The 22,274-nt window shown below is 37.9% G+C and overlaps 1 protein-coding gene across 1 annotated transcript; it reads right to left on the bottom strand.

Moving 5' to 3' along the window:
- Positions 1 to 16,793: 16,793 nt before the first annotated feature.
- LOC140156574 (uncharacterized) lies at positions 16,794 to 20,801 on the bottom strand. Its single transcript, XM_072179513.1, is given in 3 exon segments — positions 16,794 to 18,404; positions 18,407 to 18,749; positions 20,448 to 20,801. Coding segments are annotated over 3 exon segments (1,335 nt in total). The 3' UTR covers positions 16,794 to 17,766.
- Positions 20,802 to 22,274: the final 1,473 nt, after the last annotated feature.

Raw genomic sequence — 22,274 nt, 5'->3', positions numbered from 1 at the left:
GGATTTTAATGATTTAAAATTGCTTTAAAAATAAAAACACGTCTGTGCTACATGTAATACAAGCAGGGTGATGGGCATCGTGATGGGGCAAACATGAGATTGGGTTATTCCATTTAAAACCCGGCATCATGATGAGGCAAGTATGAGATTGGGTTATTCCATTTAAAATCCGGCATCGTGATGAGGCAAGCATGAGATTGGGTTATTCCATTTAAAATCCGTGGGAATCGTGATGAGGCACGCATGAGATTGGGTTATTCCATTTAAAACCCGACATCATGATGAGGCAAGTATGAGATTGGGTTATTCCATTTAAAATCCGGCATCGTGATGAGGCAAGCATGAGATTGGGTTATTCCATTTAAAATCCGGCATCGTGATGAGGCAAGCACACAGAGGTCGGTATACACAAGAGTCGCATAAGTTTACATGTTCACGTAACCTCCTTCAACTCATTTGCATAGAACTGGATACCAGAATAGTATTCTGATTCGTCGTGCCTTCTAACCTGTTCTAATTAGCATACTTTTGGATACCTCCATATTTGGTATTACCTAATTAATTATTTATACCTCTATGTTGTTTACATAGTGACGTCATTAGAGCTGGTCACTTCGTCAAACATCCGACGAACGAACGTTTGCAGTTTTCTTTTAATTACTGTTATATCGTGAAATACCATATAGCTGAGGTGTTAGTCCAATATGCATAGGAAAATATTTCTTGCGATGACCCATGTTCACATTGGCTAAATAAGCTGTATTTTCGCTGGAAAGGGGCCGGGACGAGTCGGCCATTTTGTTTGCAAAAGGCATGTTCTTCTCCCGCGTTACCCGGAAGTGGCAGCACCAGAACAAATGACGTCATTTCTGGATTTCAGCTGGAACGGTTACGTTCACTGCCGTGCATCAGTATAGGCATCAGCGTATCTAGGTTTTACTAAAGTAAAACATCTTTGGGCAAGCATGAGACTTTGGGTTATTCCATTGCGAATCGTGATGAGGCACGCATGAGATTGGGTTATTTCATTTAAAATCCATGGGCATCGTGATGAGGCAAGCATGAGATTGGGTTATTCCATTTAAAATCCGGCATCGTGATGAGGCAAGCATGAGATTGGGTTATTCCATTGCGAATCGTGATGAGGCACGCATGAGATTGGGTTAGTTCATTTAAAATCCATGGGCATTGTGATAAGGCAAGCATGAAATTGGGTTATTTCATTTAATATATGTGGAGACTTTTGTAGAATTTTTAGCCTAAAATCAATTTTGCATATAATTTTGTACATAGCCAGAATTTCCCAAATTTGCATGGGCGCCCTCACATTATGACGTCATAGCAACATTATATAGACAATGTTTTTACTTGTTTTGGTATCACTAGATAGAGGAGACCCATAGATATACATTGGTACCACATATAACTGTATGTGATGTTTATAATTGAAAATTAGGGGTGGTGCAACAACCCCTCCACCATAGTCCGTGTTACGAAATATGGCTCAGTAGTTCTAGGGTTAAATTGAAAAGCACTGCGACACCATTTACAAAAAGTTGTCAAAATGTTATTGTAAAATATTTCAGCAAACATTTTTTGCAAAATATTTCGTCAACACTTTTAAATAACATTTTATACCTTTAGGGAGTGTTCATAAATACTTTGGTGAGGTAGAAAAGTTGGATTTTTTTTAAATATCCCCTGACTGTGGTTAATGTTTTTGATTCCCCTTCATGTCCTAAAAAGCAAACAAAAATATATGTTATTGGAGTTGTGACCGTTTGGAGTTATTAGGACCTATTCATCGGAGTCATAGTGTTACACTCTGTAAAGTGCTCTAATTTTCGTATTTTTTGCAAATTGGAATTTGGAATGTACATGCCTTGTCGTACATTTTACCCCAGACTTTTGCCCTCAAAATGTTTTAATCCCCTCTATTAAGGACTGACATTTTTTGATCCCCCTTCTTATGCCCCAGTATCTTTTTATCCCCCTATATTTTTCACCCCCATCAAAGTATTTATGAACACTCCGTTATATAACCCGACATTTAAACGTTTTCAGTCAAACGTTTTGTGTATGGGTTTAGAGAGTGGCCAACAAACCACACACAATAATTGATTAAAATAATGTGCCAATGTCGCCATTTTATTTAGTTTATAACCTTGCATGTTGAATGTACTGAATCTATAAAACAATTACTAACAACAACATTATGCAATTATTATCACTTGACATTTTTCATTTCCTTTGTCTTTTGCAGTCAACCAAATCAACACCCGAACCTAGTTCTAAACCAGAACTTAGCTCTGAGCCAGAACCTAGTTCTGAACCAGAACCTAGCGGCTCCCCCGAACCAGAACCTGAACCGACCACGGCCACGCCCGGCATGGCGACGGTTGCTGCAACAGTTAGTGTATCTGTCATATTTCTTAATGCAATTTGGGCGTTGGTTGCTTTATAAAAATGAAGATACATACATCTCTACATCCAGGGTATCAATGTCATCCTTAATAAGATATATGTGCAACTTAAAGAGTTACCATGGTTACTAGTAATCATAGTAATGGACACTTCGTCGATCTTGGTTTTCAACATGTTCAATATAACTGGTATTGTTGGCGTCAGTTCAATCCAAAACCGTCAAATAATAGTATGATACACATGCAGAATAGAATCTCTACACGATCCTATATGTACAAATAGAACTCATAAAGAATCATGTAAAATTTACAAATAAACCCATGAGTAAAATATTTTCTCTAAATCTTGATCAGGTTCTGTTTACACATGCTGTGCAATGTTACACATATTTTTTTCTGTGTACTTTTTGGTAAAAGTTCTTCTAAATAATAATAAATAAATTTTGGATTTATAAAGCACCTTTCTCCAGATCTTAGAGGACTCAAAGCGCTGTAATTTCGCTGCAATGGTGAATCATCACAATCAGATCGCATCAACTACCACATGTATTAAATATATTGACTGCTCAGTGCCAGAAGTGGGTAAGTGCAATAGCTGATATGTAGATGAATACAATATACTGTATGTAAATTGCCAAATGTTCACAGCGTATAGCTATTGCACTTACTCACTTCTGGTATCAAAATAGTATTATTTGCAAAATAATGTAGCATTGATAAAAGTATATGCACATAATATAAACATCTCAAAAAAAGTAACTAACCCCTTTGTAATATAAATCTATGAAATGCGTTGGAAGCAGAATTTATTTCTGCACATTTTGACACCTCGTTTGTAGCAACTGACTAAATATTGACGTCACAGCGTACATTTAAATAAAATCAATGTAACCCAAGATTTGAAAGTTGCAGTAAATTCTATTGATTTGTATTCAGTATAATGGAAGGAAATATGTGTAAGTGTTTTGTATTGTTGTAAGTGCAACTTTCAAATCTGGACCTCACTATATTAAATTGGCCGGTGTTTTATTGTTTTCTGGACTATCGTATCAAATGAGGTGTCAAAATGCGCAGAAATAAATTCTGCTTCCAACGCATTTTACAGATTTGTAATACAATAGCCCTTTTTTTGAATAATGGCCATTATTTAAGAGGGGTTTATGTTATATTACTCAGTATTATTTTCTGATCACTTCCTGGTCCGAATTAACATGATTAAATGATATATAAATATAAATTGGTTTCGTTTATTTACCTGTATTGTGTGAATATTGATATTGTACCTTTTCGTGCCTCATTAGGGAAAGTCTAAAAGCGCAATAATGTTTTTATCATAAAATAAAATAAAGATATCTAGATTAATGCTATATATATAGCGAGCGAGTGAATTAGTGCAGTGAGGTCCGTGATGGCTGAATGATTAATTGTACTGTATGAACGTAGAGGGAAAGAAAAGGGGACATGAGGCAAAGGATGAAGAGAGAAAGGGAGTGGGGCAAAGAGAGAGGGAAACAGAAATGATAGAGAAAAACATTTATTCATATTTTAAGATTTGAAGAATATGGGAAATGCCATCAAAGAAACAAAGCAAAACAAATTACAGCTTTTGAATAACTATAGCCTATAATGCGTACACACGCTAATTTAATATCCAATATCTCCTTCAATCTATCCATCAAGTTGACATTAACAATACGATTAATTGCATTTTTGTCACATTTTCCCGCCGCCTCCTCTCTCGCTCTTTCTCTCTCTCAACAGCTAATTTATTTACATCATGTCAATTCACCTCTTCGATAATTCCCATAAGCCTTTGCGGGTAGACCTCTGATATCGTCACGCCATCGTTACCATGGTAACGAACGATGCGCTAAACGATGCGGTCGGCATGGCATCCAATGACGACATCTCAGGTCTACCCGCATAGGCTTATGGGATTTATCGACAAGGTGAATTGCTCGTTTCAATAACATCATGAACATAGAAACTGATCTGTCATTTTTGTTAGAGATTAAAAAACACCTTTTTACATCAAGTTGACTACAGACAGACAAATCACTCGTATCGTACTACATATAAATGTCATATTAATAAAGTAATTCAATTCATTCTTTTGATGTAAATTACATTGTATGTTTCGTTTCAAATAATTTCCATGTTATATGTTCGCACACAGCACACCACCATATAACATCAAATGTAGTTTAACATGTTTAATTCGTTTTTCGTAATATTCGTAGGGTATTAAATTATGTTTTTGTAGACATTTGGGTTTAATCTAATATTTGCTGTGGACGTTTGTAAGCCCAACTCGCTGGGTGTTGGTAAACCGAGGACCTCGAAAATGAGGACCCCATTCATTTTGAATGCTTTTCTATGCATATCAGACCAGATTTTGGGGTCCTCGGTTTACTTACAACCTAACTCGCTGAATGTATTTATATTCAAACTTATTTTACACATGTTTATGGATGTTTGCAAAATGTGCTGTTTATTTGTATTAATTCATTGCGTATTTACATCATTTATAATGACGCTTATGACTGGCACCATAGCCATGATAGCCGAATAAGTTATTGTATCTAAATAATTGTGTTGTTATTTTTGTAGTGGGGAAGTGCTGAAATATCAGATTCGGTCGTCAACATTTTGGACTGCTCAGTGCCAGAAGTGGGGAAGTGCAATAGCTGCGATGTGTAGATTCCATGTGTAGATAAGTACAATAATTATACCCTGCTGTGTGTAAATTGCTAAATGTTCACAGGACAGCTACTGCACTTACCCCCAGCATGCCGGAGTTGTAACGATAGTCATAGTGCAGTTATGCTGCACAGAAAACATGATTCGACCTTTGCAGTAGGCCTACTTAAACCTGGTTAACAGGAAATAACTCCAGCAAAATCAATCGATAAAGTCAAGCCATTCTCCACATTGAATGGTGGACTGCACTTATGCCCAAATATGGCACTTGCCAATCAATAATCACCCACTTGAAATCCCCTGACTTGCTCCATTGACCAAAGTTATGGACAAATATGGGAGTTGTTTTTGCTGTTATCTGTTATGTACATATCAGGGAGGTACGAACATTTGCAGATGCCCCACTTAGCCTACATGTAATGTATACATTATTCTTGATTGACAGCAAGTAAAAAATATATCCGTCAAGTGGTTTAGCTTTAATGCCCTTCGGAATTAAGAGAGCGGCCCACAAGTGAGTTATAGTCACTAAAAGTTGCATTCGATTTATACAGGGAATTTTGCAGACCATGCCGTGCCCTTCCTTACTAAAGCACCAAAGTGCGAATATTTCCAAACATCTAAATTAGCTAAAAATTTAAGACATGTTACAAAACTATATTTTCTAGAATTTCAGAGAGTAGGCCCTGCAAAAAATATTTGCCGGTTATTTATCAAACACTGACGTTAACTAATCAATGCCCTGTACCTCTAACATAGCTGTTTGTATAGAGGCCACACGTCAATGGTGAGAGAACTGTGTATTGTGTAGGCCTATAGGAAAACGAACAGTAACTGCAGTATGTTCTGTTCACCAAAATTTCAGACCAAGTCAAGTCATTTGGCCTAATTTGTAGCGCGCCGCTAGTCAAGTCAAGCCACTGTACAGATTCAATTGGGTCAATTCACTGAATAGGGTAGGACGGGTTAGTGTAGTGGGCCTCTCACTTGCTTCTGCGGCCCGGGTTCAATTCCCCGCGTTGCCACATGTGAGTTTGGTTGCCGATATATGCTCGTCCTCGCTGGTTTTTCTCCGTGTGCTCCGGTTTTTCGCCTGCTTCGCACCTCTTCCCATATCCCTTTCCCGTTGTATTCGGTTGACATCGCTTTAATTTATAGCCTCTGAATGGGCTTTGGCTTTGCATGGCTAGACTTAGGCCGAATGTTATAAAAAATATCGGTCGTGTCAATCATCTCATAACCTCGAGCCACAAGTCCTGTCTCTTTACAACTTTGGCATGTGAAGCTTTTAATTTTGTATGTTTTTTTAGCATTAGCTGTAGTATTTGCAAAAAATATGGCAATTTGAAAGGAGGCGACAAAATTATATATGTCCGAATCTAATATTTCAACCAAATGTAATTGACCATTTCGGTAAATCCCATAAGCCTTTGCGAGTACATCTGAGAACTCGTCATTTTACTTCACGTCGACTTGCAATGCGCAGTAACTTGTTCGATAAACGATTTGCGCATCGGCACAGATCGCCGTGACGTAAAATAACGAGTTTAGGTGTACTCGCAAAGGCTTATGGGATTTACTGAAAAGGTCAATTAATTTGACTAAGAGTATTTTTCTTGCAGTGCACTATGATGTGAGATTCTACTCGCCCTATCACTCAGTGCCGAAGTAAAAAATCTCAAATTTTGCGAATATTTGTAATAATTTTGCAAAAAATCGTACAATTTTTCGAATATTCGTAATGATTTTGCGAATATTTGTAATAATTTTGCGAATATATGTAATATTTGTTTTACACTTGGTAAGATTCCAATATTTCAAGATATTATAATAATATTGTTGTTATTTCGACAGAATTGTTAAATTGACCAAAAAAAGTAAAATAAAATATTTATATTTAATACCAGAAAATAAATAGGCCTATTTCAACAAGTGCATTATTAATAAGCCCAATCGTCGTTATAACTTCCGGTTTTCGATGAGCACTTTTGGGACAGTTTTAACTCGTAAGGGGCTGTGCAATAATTATGAGCCCCCCAGGGGTAAAATTTCCAAACGGCTCGCCAAAAATCGCTTGCCTCCCCCCCTCGGCCCACCAAAAATCGCTTGCCCCCCCCTCTCGGCCACCAAAAAATCTTTGCCCCCCCCCTTGCACATGCCAAATTTTTGGCATCCCAATTTGCAAACTTTAAATGGTCTATATACAAAAATTTGCATATTTAAGCGTTTCCGTTTGGTTTGCCTAAGCCTTTATAGAGCGTTTTATTTAAAAGGCGCCCCCATGAATGTGTGCCAAAATCTCTTGCCCCCCCTCTCGGCTTGCCAAAATGGCTTCCCCCACTTTCGGCTCGCCAAAAATGTCTTGCCCCCAAAGCATAATACTCCGTTGGTGATTAATATTCTATTGATGACACAGATAAAGAAAGTTTGCATATGCATTGTGATATACACGTGGGATCAAATTTTCTATTATACACGCACCTGGATCATCAATGTGTTCCTTTATACAATTGTAATTCTCAAAATTAAATATATCACAATTTTAACTTTCGATTTAAAAATCGTTACGCCAAAAATGCAGTAAAAATGTATCCAGAGCAAACAGTGATGGCCGCTAATTAGTGTATTTAATTTCAAGTTAGTGTATTTAAAACAAAACCTTGGTTTTACCTCAAAACAAATCGAATTTCCTTGTAATAGCAACACCATATGGGATACTAGAGCATGCGCAAATCGTAATAATGTGTAGAATAGAACTTGATGGTATCTCATATGATAGTCGTACTATGCTTAGCCTGAGTCGCTCGGCCTATCTCGAACAAAATCGCCATGCGTAGCTATTGAAAAACGAGAGGATTCGCCGTACTATCACGGCAATTTTTGACACGAAGGTATAGGGATGATGACGGTGTGTAACATCCACACCTACACACCAACCAGTGAGTACACCCCATCACCCCCCCATGACTGAAACGAACGTTTTTCTTTTGCCATTGGCTAACAAAAATGGCTAAGGTATGTTTCTTTATTGAATGACAAGGTCATCGTTTCTGCCGTATGTGGATACAAATAAATGTACAAAAGAGTAACAGCTCCCGTCTTATGATCTTAGTAATCATGATTATGGTTCATAAAGCCTCTCAACAACACTCCCAGCACCATTTCAATGTACCAAATCTTGGTTTCACTTTTTTATTTCAGCTTTAAAAAATAAATATTCAATATTCAACTTGAACAACTCATGGAAAACAACGGTAAACCTGCCATTTAACAAAGCAGGGATACTACGGAAGGAAAGCAAAACCTTGTATATCTTCATAGATTCATAAATAAACATCTCAAAGTAAGTAATTATCCCCCTTAAATAATGGCCATTATTCAAAACACGGGCTATTATATTACAAATCTGTCAAATGCGTAGAAAGCAGAATTTATTTCTGCGCATATTGACACCTCATTTGATACGATAGCCCAGAAAACAATAAAACACCGGTCAGTTTAATGTAGTGAGGTCCAGATTTGAAAGTTGCACTTACAACGATACAAAAACACTAAAATATCATTACACAGATTTCCTTCCATTATACTGAATGCAAAATCAATACAATTTACTGCAACTTTCAAATCTTGGGTTACATTGATTTAAATGTACGCTGTGACGTCAATATTTAGACAATTGCTTCAAATGAGATGTCAAAATGTGCAGAAATAAATTTAGCTTCCAACGCATTTTACAGATTTGTAATACAATACCCCGTTTTTGAATAATGGCCTTTATTTAAAGGGGGTAATTACTTTTTTTGAGATGTTTATGAAATGTTAAAGAAAATAAATCATGGATAGATGGATATTGTTGACACTTGCCATTTACAAACCAGGGATGAAGTCAGAAGATTATATTTATCACACTGAAACATGATAGGTCTGGTTTACTAAGTAACCCGCGTATGGCTATCTATTTATGTCTTTATTCCTTACAATGATAAATCACCACAACAGGAACATAAATGAAAACGGGATCAGTAGCGTAGCCAGTGTGTGTGTGTGTGTGTGTGTTGGGGGATGGGGGGGGGGTCAGGTGGGGCAGAGTGCCCCCCCCCCGACAAAAAATGAAAGAAAAAAGTGCCCCTCTGACAAAAAATGAAAGAGAAAATCAGGAGGGCAAAGGAAAAGAAAAAGGGCAAGGACCCCCTTTTCTAACAAATTTCAGGGCCAAAATAGTGTAAAATACAAAAAATTGTCCGCGCTTCGCGCGCACATTGTAACAATAACATCCTTTTCAGCCGGATAATGGGCGAAAATAGTGTAAAATCCAAATAAGGCCTTTTTCGGGAAGCTCGAAGACACGTATTATATGATGCAACTGCAATTTTTTTCGTCTGTGCCCCTGAAATTTTATTTTGCCCCCCCACCAAGAAAGCTGGCTACGCCCCTGAACGGGATTTATTGATTGAAGGGGACGATAATACTGTTTGTCTAAGTTCAGGCCATTTTTGTCATTCAACTTGTAGAAGCTAATTATATATTTGGGCAGAGCGTTGTCTTGGAACTGGCGTTCTTGCTTCAATTTTTTGAGACTTTCTAGATTTTTTCTTTTTAGCATGCTAGAAACAGAAACATGCATAATTAAATCAAAATCATGGGATGTTTCTAGATTTAACAATTAGTGAGTTTTAGCGGGTTTACCTTCGGAGAAGTTTGGATTTTTATTTTTATACATATAGTGCACAGTGTCATCGCCCCGATATCTTCATGGCAGAAATCGCCATGGTAGGTTGAATCCACCGCCACGCATGGCCATTTTGTATCGACCTGTTTAATAGTTTTGAGTCGCATAATGGGCCGAAGGACATCTGACTAAGGCTACTGACAATAGCCCCGATTAGGCCGGTGACTGACCTCGCCGAGTCGAGCATGGTACATGTACGCCATAGGTCATATGCTTTCAGACTACCTTCACGATTGGCCTATACACAGCGCTATATAATTCGGCACATATAAATCAGAATTATTGTCAGTTTTTGACTCAAGACGCAAGCTTCTATCTCAAGACGCAAGCTAACGACTATCATATCTGTTCAAAATATATATTCAAGTGCAAGGAATGCAAGGAACCATATCTGGTTTCTTTATACGAAATCATTTACGGGAGATATTCATCATTTTCTACCCCGGTATCCAAAGATTTTCGTCTCATATCAAACTCGTGCATAGGACATTCACGTGTATCGATCCCAGGTATTGATTTTAGTATCTCTGCAGAGAAAGTAATTATTAGCCAGGCGATGTCGGTGTGTAGTAGCGAATATTGAGAAACTCATACTAAATGCGCCGTTCTTGATTATAACGAACATCGCTCGCAAATAGTAGAGATGATGCTGAGGATGATGATACGAACAGAACAGATACGATCGGACACGGAAATCGTTTTTCTGTGCAACGGAACATTTTTTGAAGCAAAAGGTTCAGTGATATTTTATTGAAAAGTTGAAGGAAATTAAAAGAAAAATAAATCCGGTCTGTCGGATGATGACAAGCAAATATATTTTTGTTTGGCCTTACATGTAATTTCTTGTTGTTTTCTTTCGATAAAGTTCGCGTAAATGGAATATAGGCCTATAGGAAATATAGAGAAAGGTGTGTTGTCTCTAAAACCTGCATGAACTATAAAACTGTAAATTGAAAGAAATCACGTGTAAGTTGCAAAATATATGTAATTTAGAGAAACCTATCAGCGTAAATATTGCAAAGAAACCTATGCAACGTTGCCTTGATTCATATTACACACTCAGAACGCTACTGACCATCTTTTATTGTTTTGCATAGTCGTGCTAAAAGTCGATCGATACATGTTGAAAGTCACAAAATTCAGAGATACACTACACCTTTTTCTTTGAAAATAATTTTCTTGGTCAAAATCGAACATCTAAAGCGGGCTTCAGACTCCGAGTATTGTACGTACAATATTGTATGTACAATATGTACGTTATTTAATCTATTGCCATTCTATTTCCAGTAATGTTTAAGTTCTAACGAATGTTTGATGACGAAAAATCGATAATATGTTACATACAATATCTAGCAGAAATATATTATCGATTTTACGTCATCAAACATTCGTTAGAACTTAAACATTACTGAAATAGAATGGCAATAGATTAAATAACGTACATATTGTACATACAATATTGTACGTACAATAAAAAAATCTGTATACTGCTTTACACTAGCAGCCTACATTTCACACCATAGTGCACTTATGCTGCACAACAAACATGATTCGACCTTTGCAGTACTTAATCCTGGTTAACAGGAAATTACTCCAGCCAAATCAATCGATAAAGTCTAGTCTATCTCCACATTGAATGGTGGACTACACTTATGCCCAAATATGGCGTTTGCCAATCAATAATCACCCACTTGAAATCCTCTGGCTCGCTGCACTGACCAAAGTTATGGACAGATATAGGAGCTGTTTTTGCTGTTAAGTGTCATTTACATATCTGAGAGGTACGAATATTTGCAGATACTCCACCTACTCAGTTTTTAGCCTACATGTAATGTATACATTATTCTTGATTGACGTCAAGTACAAAAAATATCCGTCAAGTGGTTTAGCTTTAATGCCCTTTGGAAGAGAGCGGTCTACAAGTGAGTGATAGTTACTAAAAGTTGAATTCGATTTACACAGGGAATTTTAAGGGCATGCCGTGCCCTTCTTTACTAAAACACCAAAGTGCGAATATTTCCAAATATCTAAATTAGCTAAAACTTTAACACTATGTTACAAAACTATATTTTGTAGAATTTTAGAGAGTACAAATAATACTGGCCGGTTATTTTTCGCACAGTGACGTTAACTAGGCAATGGCCTATACCTCTAACATACACTGTTTGTAGAGGTCACGCGTCAATGGTGAGAGCACTGTGTATTGTTGTGTATAGGAAAATGAAAAGTAACTGCAGTACCTAAGTTTAACACCCAGGGTTTGAAAAAAGTATACCATACCAAGCATTATTGTTTTATCTGACATTTACCGAAAAAATGAAAATTATTGCTTTTCATTTGACCGAGAAAATTAATTATGAAGCGAAAAGATGTAACTATTTTTTTGCTAATTTCAACACCGAATTTGATAGTCTCCATCCATCAGTGCCTAATTAAGTGACTGAGTACGTCTTGTATAATAACCATAGACTGACTAGCGTTCTGAGTGCACAGAGAAACCCTATCGTATACAAAACCTTTGCAATGTAGGGTTCTTTGTACTACAGAGAAACTCTATGAATGTATCATTGTAACGAAACCATGGCAATGTTGAGTTCCTTGAAATTCACACGAATAGATTCTTACTAAAGAGAAACCTTATCAAGGTATTTTGTAATGAAACAGTTGAAATGTTGAGTTCCTTGAAAGTAATAGTAAGAACTTCACAAACCTTACAGCCGTGAATACCTCCCCAAATTATAACTTCCATTTTACAATGATATTCCCTATTGTCTTTTACAATGATATTCCCTATTGCATTTTACAATGACATACCATATCGTCAGCCTGCTGCGCCACAGATGAGAATCTGTGGCTGCGCCAATTGCTTTTTACATGTTTCTCATTTGCAATTTTGATTTTCTGAGTAATAAACCCATAATTAATCAAATTTACAGCCGCGTTCTTCATTAACTTGTGGAATACATCAAAAACGTAAGAATGTTTTGCATCAAGTTTTCAAAAATGTTTTCTGTCTGTTTATACCCTTTATATAATCCAACATTTAAACGTTTACTGTAAAATGTTTTGTGTTTGCTGGGAAGGTGATTAAGACATTTTGATCAACAAAAAAAATAGCACATTGATGACGCACTTAAAAAGTTCTAAAAAAGCTCTAGTAAACAGTATGGAATCATTCAAATATGCAAAATTTTCTGATTAAATTTCATTATTTAAAAAAAAACATTTCCTATCCATAATATATGTGCCATTTCTTCGTCAAATGGATAGCTTATGCATATAAAACCATCCTACCAAACTGAAGCTACCTGATATGCCAACTGCCCCAAGCTGGCATATCTTTGCACATACATGACTGACCTTAGACATCCCCTACTGACAAACATACATACAAACATAAACAAACTCACAGACACACTATCTTCTCATTACATTTGGATTTTAGTTTCGAATCAGGAGTTCAGGGTTCATTAATGTTGTACATGGGGTTAAGTTTTTAAAAAGAAGCAATACTTAAAGACACTAAATAACCTAAATTGGCAAATAAAGTAGTCAATACATGGATAATTTTGTTCTGCATATTTTGATACCTCATTGGGCATGATGTGACTTTATTTTCCCAACTTTGAATTAAACACAAGAGCATTTGAAAAGTGACAAAGGTTTAACATTATTAACTTTTCTCTCTAAACACGCTAATTATGAGCACAGTGAGTGTGATCTGTCACACAACTAATGGGTCATTACAAAAGCGGGTGTAAATCGCCCTGGATGAAGAAATATCCCAATGTGTCACTTTAGAAACGCTCTCTTTTACCATTCAAATTGATAACTTAAAGTTGCACTGTGCCAGATGCGTGGTCAAAATACGTAGAACAAAATTGTCCATCTATTGATAACTTTATGATATTGCTTTCGGAAATCTATTTTGCGCACAATATATTATTTTAAAATTGTAGGTAAGGAATATTAAAGCCATAATAATTGATTTGCATGCAATTTTAATTTTGTTAGACAGTCTGGTATAAAACTGATCAGTTTCAATTACTCTCTTGACATGCATGCTGTTAAATCACTTTAGTTGATGTTGTCATGGCAACCGACAGATGTCATGGTACTGGTAGACATGGTAGAGTAAAAGATGGAGAGTAGTAGCAGGCGGCGAGTGGCATGATAGAGCCGGCAACTTTTGAAACCGCCCGGCCGTCCCGGGCGCGTTATTTCTTTCTGCAACCATAATGGGCCGCAATGCGATAACACATAGTACATACATGTAAATATAGGCCTATGAGGCTAGATATAACACGAGTTTATTACCATTATTATTTCTTCTTACTTAATAAAATAAAAAGAAATCGATAGAATTAAAATTCTACACCGGTTTACCTGGGGTTCGAACCCACAATCTATGTATCCATAGTCTAATGCCTACACGACTGTGCTATGATTCGTTGTGCCAGAAAGGTGTTTGTTTATCATACTTATTGATTACGGAATAAAGTGCATACACACAATATACTATTACTAGTATATTAGTACTAATAAATACGAATATAATCCTAACCCTAACCCTAAACCCTAACCCCTAACTCTAACCCTTACCCTAACCCTAAGACCTTAACCCTGATAATAATGAACCTTGCCTCGGACTATGCGGTTAGTGATATATTGCGGCCCATTATGGTTGCAGAAAGAAATTAAGCGTCCCGCGTCGGTCGTATGGCATTTTCCATATATTCGGTTAGTTTTGTGGGGTTCATTATCGAACCCCAATGGTTTTAGCTTGTATTCATATTATTTATTAACATAGGGCTATTTGTTTGTGATATTTCAAGCGTTTTAAAATTTCAAAATAATCCCATTCAATTACACGGTTGACGATGGAAATTTACTGAATTTAGAGAATGCACTGCGACCACCACCTGAGTAGTAGTGCAGCAAAAGATGGAATAGTATTATGTTTTGCTTGACAGAGTTATGAATTACACAACCTTTGCTATGACAGTAGGCACTACTGTATATTGTTTGAAATTTTTAAAAAAGTTGATTTCTCCATTAAGAATATTGTAGGGATTATCTACTAAACTCCTTTACTAACACACTTTTGAAAAAGTAACTACCTCTTTCAAAAGGACAAGCGGCTAGGGGACGCAGGGGTAACCTTGTCAATCAAATACTTCATCTATTGTGTTCAATACTTAATCCGATAAGTGATCGATGTATATCGATAAAAGTAGGATCAAGATCATGGAAATAAGATACGGCGGCGCACTTTAATACTTTACGAGGTGATTCAGCCAGGTACCTGGATTCAGCACTCAACGACAAGTTGTCATGACTTAATTTATTCTTTATGATTACGATTTAAACCCGGGATTTAAAAAAAAACAATAATAAAAATATTTCTGTCGGTGTAATAAGGCATTCTTTGCAGACCAACATGGGATATGGCAAGCAGCGACAGCACCAGGAGAAGGGGGCAAAGTGAAAACAAAATTGGGTGTGGGGAGGGTCTGGAAATTGTCCTAAAATTGGGTAATTATCCAGGTAATATGTGACCATCCAGCACAACTGAGCCCGGATGTCGCCAGTGCCACTATTGAGATATGCTCCATTGAACTTAACAGTAAACAATAGGAAAGAAAGGATTTCTTGACTGTTGTATTGATTTTTCACTACTTAAATGTCAAGTACTATAGACATGATATACATCATTTTAAAGCTAATTTCAAGCAGAATATTTTGGTTGAATATCTCAAAAATGAGGATTGGCGACTTCAGGGCTCAGTTGTGCTGGATGGTCACATATTGGCCTAAAATTCTGAGGTAGATAGAGTATAGAGCGGGACGCATTATTTCATACAAGAATTAATTTTAGATTGGGGGATCATTTTATCTTTCATGTTTCTCGTTTTTAAAAAAATAGTGGATTTTTTATCAAAAAATATGTGTAAAATACCCATTTGGGGGCTCTGTATTTAATAGGCCTATTGAATAATGCTTTAAAAAAAGAGGCCTATTTTATTTTTGTTTTGATAGGTGAGCACAAACCTTCCAGAAGTGTTTTCTTGTATGATAGCAAGACTGTAGAAAGAATCTCTACTTCCAAGACATCATTCTTCAAAAGTTATAACCTACTCGGCCTTATATGGGCACAAAATTTATTATTGTGAATAATCGCAAAATTATTGTGAATAATCGCAAAGTTATTGCGAATATTCGCGAATAACTTTGTGAATATTTGCAATGTTATTGCGAATATTCACGATAATCACACCACTAGTTCGAGTATGCACTTGGTGTTTCATGCGTCGCCGTCACAAGCATTTCAAGAACTGTGTAGTTTTATACTCGCACTTTATTATCTACTGAAGATAGTTTTATCCTTGCATGTTTCAATCTACTGAAGATACTTTTATTCTCAAACTCTGATATCTACTATTAATACTTCTTACTCACACCCGATTTTTACTTGTTGGTAGTTTTTATTCACCCTTTGAAATCTACTTTAGAAAGTTTTATATTCACACCCTGCTATCTACTATACATATTTTATACTCGCGCTTAGCTATCTACCGTAGATATATTTATAGCGACACCTAATACCATCTACTTTTTATGCGCACACCCTGCCATCTAGTTTAGCATGCACGTTTTACTCTCACATCCTGCTATCTACTGAAGATTCTCAAACCCTGATATCTACTCTAACTATTTCATACTCACACCCCGATATCTACTATTGCTACCCTGTTGCCATCTGTTTTAGTAATTGGCACTTTTGGTAAAAAAAGGGCAAAATCACAAAACTGCATTTTTCAACCCAAATATCTCACGTCACTTTTCAGAAATGCCAGCCGGGTAAATCAGAAAGATGAGACTCTTATGGTTAATTTTTACCCGGCTGGGCCCTTTGTCTAAAAATGTTGCACGAAAATTAAACAGTTAACCGAGACTTACCTGTAAGTTGAAGGGTGACTGTGGTTCTCTGGTGGTCCTGACGACAGCATGGAAATTACATGAGATAGCATGACGTAATTCGCTGAATATTCATCAGTCTTCAAAGCAGCAAGGTTAGACCCAGATATCAAGGGAACCATAACTGCCAGACTTCACTATTATGTGTTGTATACAAACAAACATGTATACTCCAGGGAGGGAGGAGGGCATGTAATTTCCATGCTGTCGTCAGGACCACCAGAGAACCACAGTCACCCTTCAACTTACAGGTAAGTCTCGGTTAACTGTTTAATTCTCTGGTGCTCCTGACTCCAGCGGAAATTCCATGAGACTTCGAAGCAACTGGGGCTAACCTATGCCTGTCCTCCCTGACCCCTTATCAAATTAATAAGATACTAGTATGATTGTAACAATATACTCACACATAAGATCACTGTAAACTTCATGTTGTTTATTTTTAAACATGTCACTTTCTTAAACTTGTTTCAACTGCATCAAGCATTTTAACCTGTATCATAGCATTAGTTTTTTGCATAAACCTTAGTTCAACTGATTTTCTCAAACTAAATTGTTTATTTTAACACGAGTCATTTTTCTTCAAAGAAAACGACACATTCAGCTGTTATTTCCCAGCTTTCTAAAGATCTCTATAACAGTACAACTATGGGTTTCTTGACCCAGGTTTACAACTAATTTGTGACTCCAGATAACCAACATGTACACTGTACGTAAATAAAGCAGCTACATATCTTTACTTTGTAGCAAGAACCTTCTTTGCATAAGTTTTGTCCTTTGGTACTTTCTTCTTGTAGTAGGTGGCAAAAGTTGCCGCTGATGACCAGCCAGCTGTACGCAATATCTCTTCAATAGGTACACCCTGGTCACATGCTTTTGAGGTGGAAGCAGCTCTCACACTATGGGACTTGTATATGGAAACATCTATCCCAGCCATTCTCATTGTGAGTTTGATCCATCTGCTAATTGTGGCTGCTGTAACCTTAGCATGTGGTTTGGTGTAACTAATGAAGAGTTGTGATTGCTCTCCCTTAAAGCCTGTGTGCTCTTGATATATTCTCTAAGAACTGTGTAGACACATAGTCTCCTGTCCACAGGATATGCACCTAGTTCCAAAACAGGTGGTGTGTAACTTGGTCTACTTTGTTTTAGTGTAGCCTTCCCCACTGTGAAACAATATTTGCTTGTTTTCACAGTCATATTCTCGAGATCAAGTGCAACCAATGTCTGCGTTCTTGCTGCCAGTAAAATTGCTACCAGCGTTACTGTTTTCAGTGTTAAGTGCTTCAAACTCAACCTAGAAACTGGGGAAAGTTTGCGCAGTGTGCACAATAACTTTCCGACATCCCAAGTATCCACATAACGTGGCATTGGTGGTCTCAGGTTGTACACACCTTTCAGGAATCTGATGACCCATGGATGGGCCCCAATGGTTGTGAATCCTTTCTTGTACACAGTTATTTGAGACAGAGCACAACGTGCTGTGTTTATAACACTATAGCCAAGCCCTGCCTCATATAATTCTGTCAGGAAATCTAATACTTCAGAGACATTTGGTTGCACATGATCAACCTCCTTTGAACACAAAACTTGTACCACCTTGCATAATAGGTACTGTACTGCTTGTGTGTTCCATACTTCCAGGATGACAACATGATGTTGACAGCCTGTTTAGATATTGACTGTTTTCTGAGGACAGTCCTGAGATTTTTGCGGCAATCAACTTTAGTTTTTTGCGTAGTGGATGGAGTCTTTGGCTTCCGGGAAGAGTTAACATAGTGTCTATTCTTGGCAGAATTACTGGGTCTTCTGTTAGCAATCCGAGAAGTTTGCTGAACCAGCTCTGAGTTGGCCAAAGGGGAAAGATGACTACAGCTGTGGCTTGGTCTTGGCGGACTTTCTGAAGGCAGCGCCCTACGAGGCTGAAAGGTGGAAACAAATAACAAAAATTACCATACCATGATCTAGAAAATGCATCAACATATTCGGCAGAGGGATCTCGCTGCCATGAAACATATCTTGTGCATTTTGCATTCAGCCTAGATGCAAACAAGTCAATTTGCATGATACCAAACATGTTCTCCAATTCTGTGAAGATCTGGGGATTCAGGGACCACTCAGTTCTGTCATTAAAATTTCTGCTGGCAAAATCTGCTTGCACATTGTCAACACCTGGTATATATGACGCTGACAACCGAACGTGCCGTTCAATGGCCCAGATCCACATAGAATTGGCCAACTGGTTGAGGTCATCATGCTTTCCACCCATGTTATTAACATAGGCGACAGCTGTGGTGTTGTCAATTAACAATTGTACATGTTTCCTCTGAATTTGATCTTCAAATGACTTTAGTGCAAGATCAACAGCTAATAGTTCTAGAAAGTTGATATGATGTTGCTTCTCTATTGAATCCCATCTTCCACCTATTCTTTCCACTCCTAATGTTGCCCCCCAGCCTTCATTGGACGCATCAGTTGTCATAGTCAACTCTGGATTTCCCAGTACAATCTGTCTACTCTGAGTTGGCAGGTTATCAACCCACCATTGTAACTCCCGTTTCATGTTGACTGTAATTGGCATAAGGGAGTCAAAATTTCCGTAATTTTCACGGAGTGCTGCTGTTTTTTGCCTTTCCATTGCACGATAATGGAGAGGGCCAAACTCTACTGCTGGGAAGGTAGCAACAATCAAGCCAATCACCCTGCTTATATTACGTATTGTCTCATTATCCTTCCCTAATAAACTTTCACATTCTGTACTAATTGTGTGTATTTTATCACTATTCAGTGTGACACGCATGAGGTGGAATCAATACAAAACCCAGATATGTGATGACCTTTGAGGGTTCTGTTACAGATTTCTCATAATTGAGTGTAAAACCCAATTTTGTCAACAGCTGTGTTGTCGCTTGGATTGAGGCTTGCATTTCTGCATGCGTATCCGATATTAACAAAGTGTCATCAATATACCCGGATATTGTGTGACCCTCAACCCTGAGTGTAGCGTACACTGGTTTCATCATCTTCGTGTATTTACGAGGGCCACATGCAAGTCCATTAGGGAGACAAGTAAATTGCCAGAGGGCGCCTTTCCATTTGAACCGTAGGTATTTCCTGAACTCTGTATGAACCGGTACACAATAATATGCATCTTTAATGTCAAGTGATGCCATGAAACAGTCTTTTGTAATTAATTTCAGAGCTGTTTCGAAAGTTTCCATTTTGAAGTGGTGATATTCCACATGCTGATTGAAATCTTTGAGATTTAATATCATCCGGTATTTCCCATTTTCTTTTCCTCAAAAGATGTTTGACACAAACTCTCCTGGCTCATGCTGGGCCATTTCTATCACCTTCTTTTTCTGTAGTTCTGAGATTTCGTTTGTTATTATGTCAGATTCATTTTGATTGAAATAAAATTCTCTAGCAGGTACATCCTGACAGGGATATGTGCCAGATTCGATCTCGACAGTGAGGCCGGACACTGTCTGTAGTATTTCTTTGTCGGATGTAATTTTCTTCCATTGATTTAAATGTTTGGCTAATTTACCAGCCTCAATAACAGGACTTGCATTTGGCCTCTGTGATACACAAATATCAGAAGAACAAGGAAGTCTTACCTCACCTTGGCTTGTGCTAGACTTGCTTATGGCATTGTTGTGCTTGGCAAAGCTTCTGCGGCCTTTTGGGAAACGACCATATCCCCTGTTCTGATGCCTAGGTGGTCTCGTCCCTCTGTTGTTACCATAGCCATGATAGCCTGAATACATTGCATAGCCTGAACCCCTGGGCAAAGACCTACCCCTAGCTCGGCCTCTTGTATTGTACTGTCGGCCCCTCACCGTATTGGCGACCTTGTTTGTGTCGCCAATCTTCTTTACTTCCTCCTGTAAGGTGTCCCCAAATAACCAGGACGTATGTTCAATATTGCTTGAACATAGGTGAGTGTACCGCCAGTCTACATCTGGTTTCATTAGATCTCGTCTTCTCAGACACAACAGATGGTATGCTTGTCCGAGACAAGTCAGTCCTTCTATGCCGGTGTTAATGAGTTAGTTAATGAGTGACAATCTCTCGCGGGACTCAATCATATCAAGCATAGATACCATGGCTACACCAGCCTTGGCCATGCCAGTCTGAATCACCTGCATCTTATCATCCATAGCTCTGGTTGGCGTGGAAAGCAGTGTCCAAATCAACTCATTGACCCTGACTTCAGTCAGTGAAGTGCAATTTTCTGGTCTCTGCATTGTGTCCCCTTCTACCAGAGCCTTGAAGTGTTCACGATCTACGCCGTGTTTAAATCTTTCATTTGCCAGGTCTGCTACGTCACCTTTAATTGGCTTAGCCACTTTCTCTTGGCTTTTCTTGTACTTGGCCAATGCCAGTTCGAAGGCAGATTTTTCCCCTTCATTTCCATCATTGTCCCTGAGTTCCTCAGGTTTATCATTGTCAGTCCCCTCAGCTTTCCCTTTCTTTACTGGGGGTTCATAATCGTAATCATGGTCATATGCAGAGGCAGAGTCATAGTCAACCCCTGCATCATACTCGTTGACATTGTGATTATCATAATAACCATCCCCATCAGGGTGGTTCAGTATCATGTCATCCATCGTGGCCTGTTGGGTTTCGATGGCTTTCTGATTCTTATTCACTTGTGTGTGAATTTTATTTAGCGTCTGGATCATTAAGTCCATTTTTGCATCGCTCTGGTGGCTCACGGCCCCAGAATTACATTTCATAGCACTCGTATCGTTTGCGTTGGACTCTTTTACGTCTTTCCGCTTCTCTGCCGAATTCTGCGACTTCGACCTGTCGCCTTTTTCACGGCTTTTTCGTCCCCAGCAGGGCGATTTTTCGTTTTGTCCTTCTCGCTCATAGTGCTACAACGTTGTTTTAACTATTTACCGCTTTAATTTTCACAAAAAAAGCAAAAAAATTGGTAAACTTGTTCGGTTTTTCGTTCACTGAAAAAACCCAACGTGCGTCTTTCTCAGCGAATTGATCACGCACTGATGAATATTCAGCGAATTACGTCATGCTATCTCATGGAATTTCCGCTGGAGTCAGGAGCACCAGAGAACCTGAACTAGAGCAGATAGACCGACGTGGCCGCTCTACTTACCATGCTTACAGCAATTAATTGAAATGTCAGGGTGGAGAATATTGAGGGATGAAAGAGGGCAGTGTTTAATATGACATGAGAAGGGAAGTGTGAAACACCATTATGAAACAGAAAACAGAAAGACTGATCGACTCTTTTTAAGTAATTTATTTAAAGCAATATTGTACCATTTGCATAAACAATAGTCCCGCAAAATGTTATATTTTATTGTCACATACAATGTCCATTTTAATTTTGAGCCGAACTAATTGAGGTAAAACACAGAAAATCGTTATTATTTCCAATACTTGTGTCGCCAATACGTGGCACTCCGTCGATCATG

This window comes from Amphiura filiformis, chromosome 7, assembly GCF_039555335.1.
Source record: "Amphiura filiformis chromosome 7, Afil_fr2py, whole genome shotgun sequence".
Taxonomy (NCBI): Eukaryota; Metazoa; Echinodermata; class Ophiuroidea; order Amphilepidida; family Amphiuridae; genus Amphiura; species Amphiura filiformis.
This window is presented reverse-complemented; position numbering and strand designations above follow the sequence as displayed.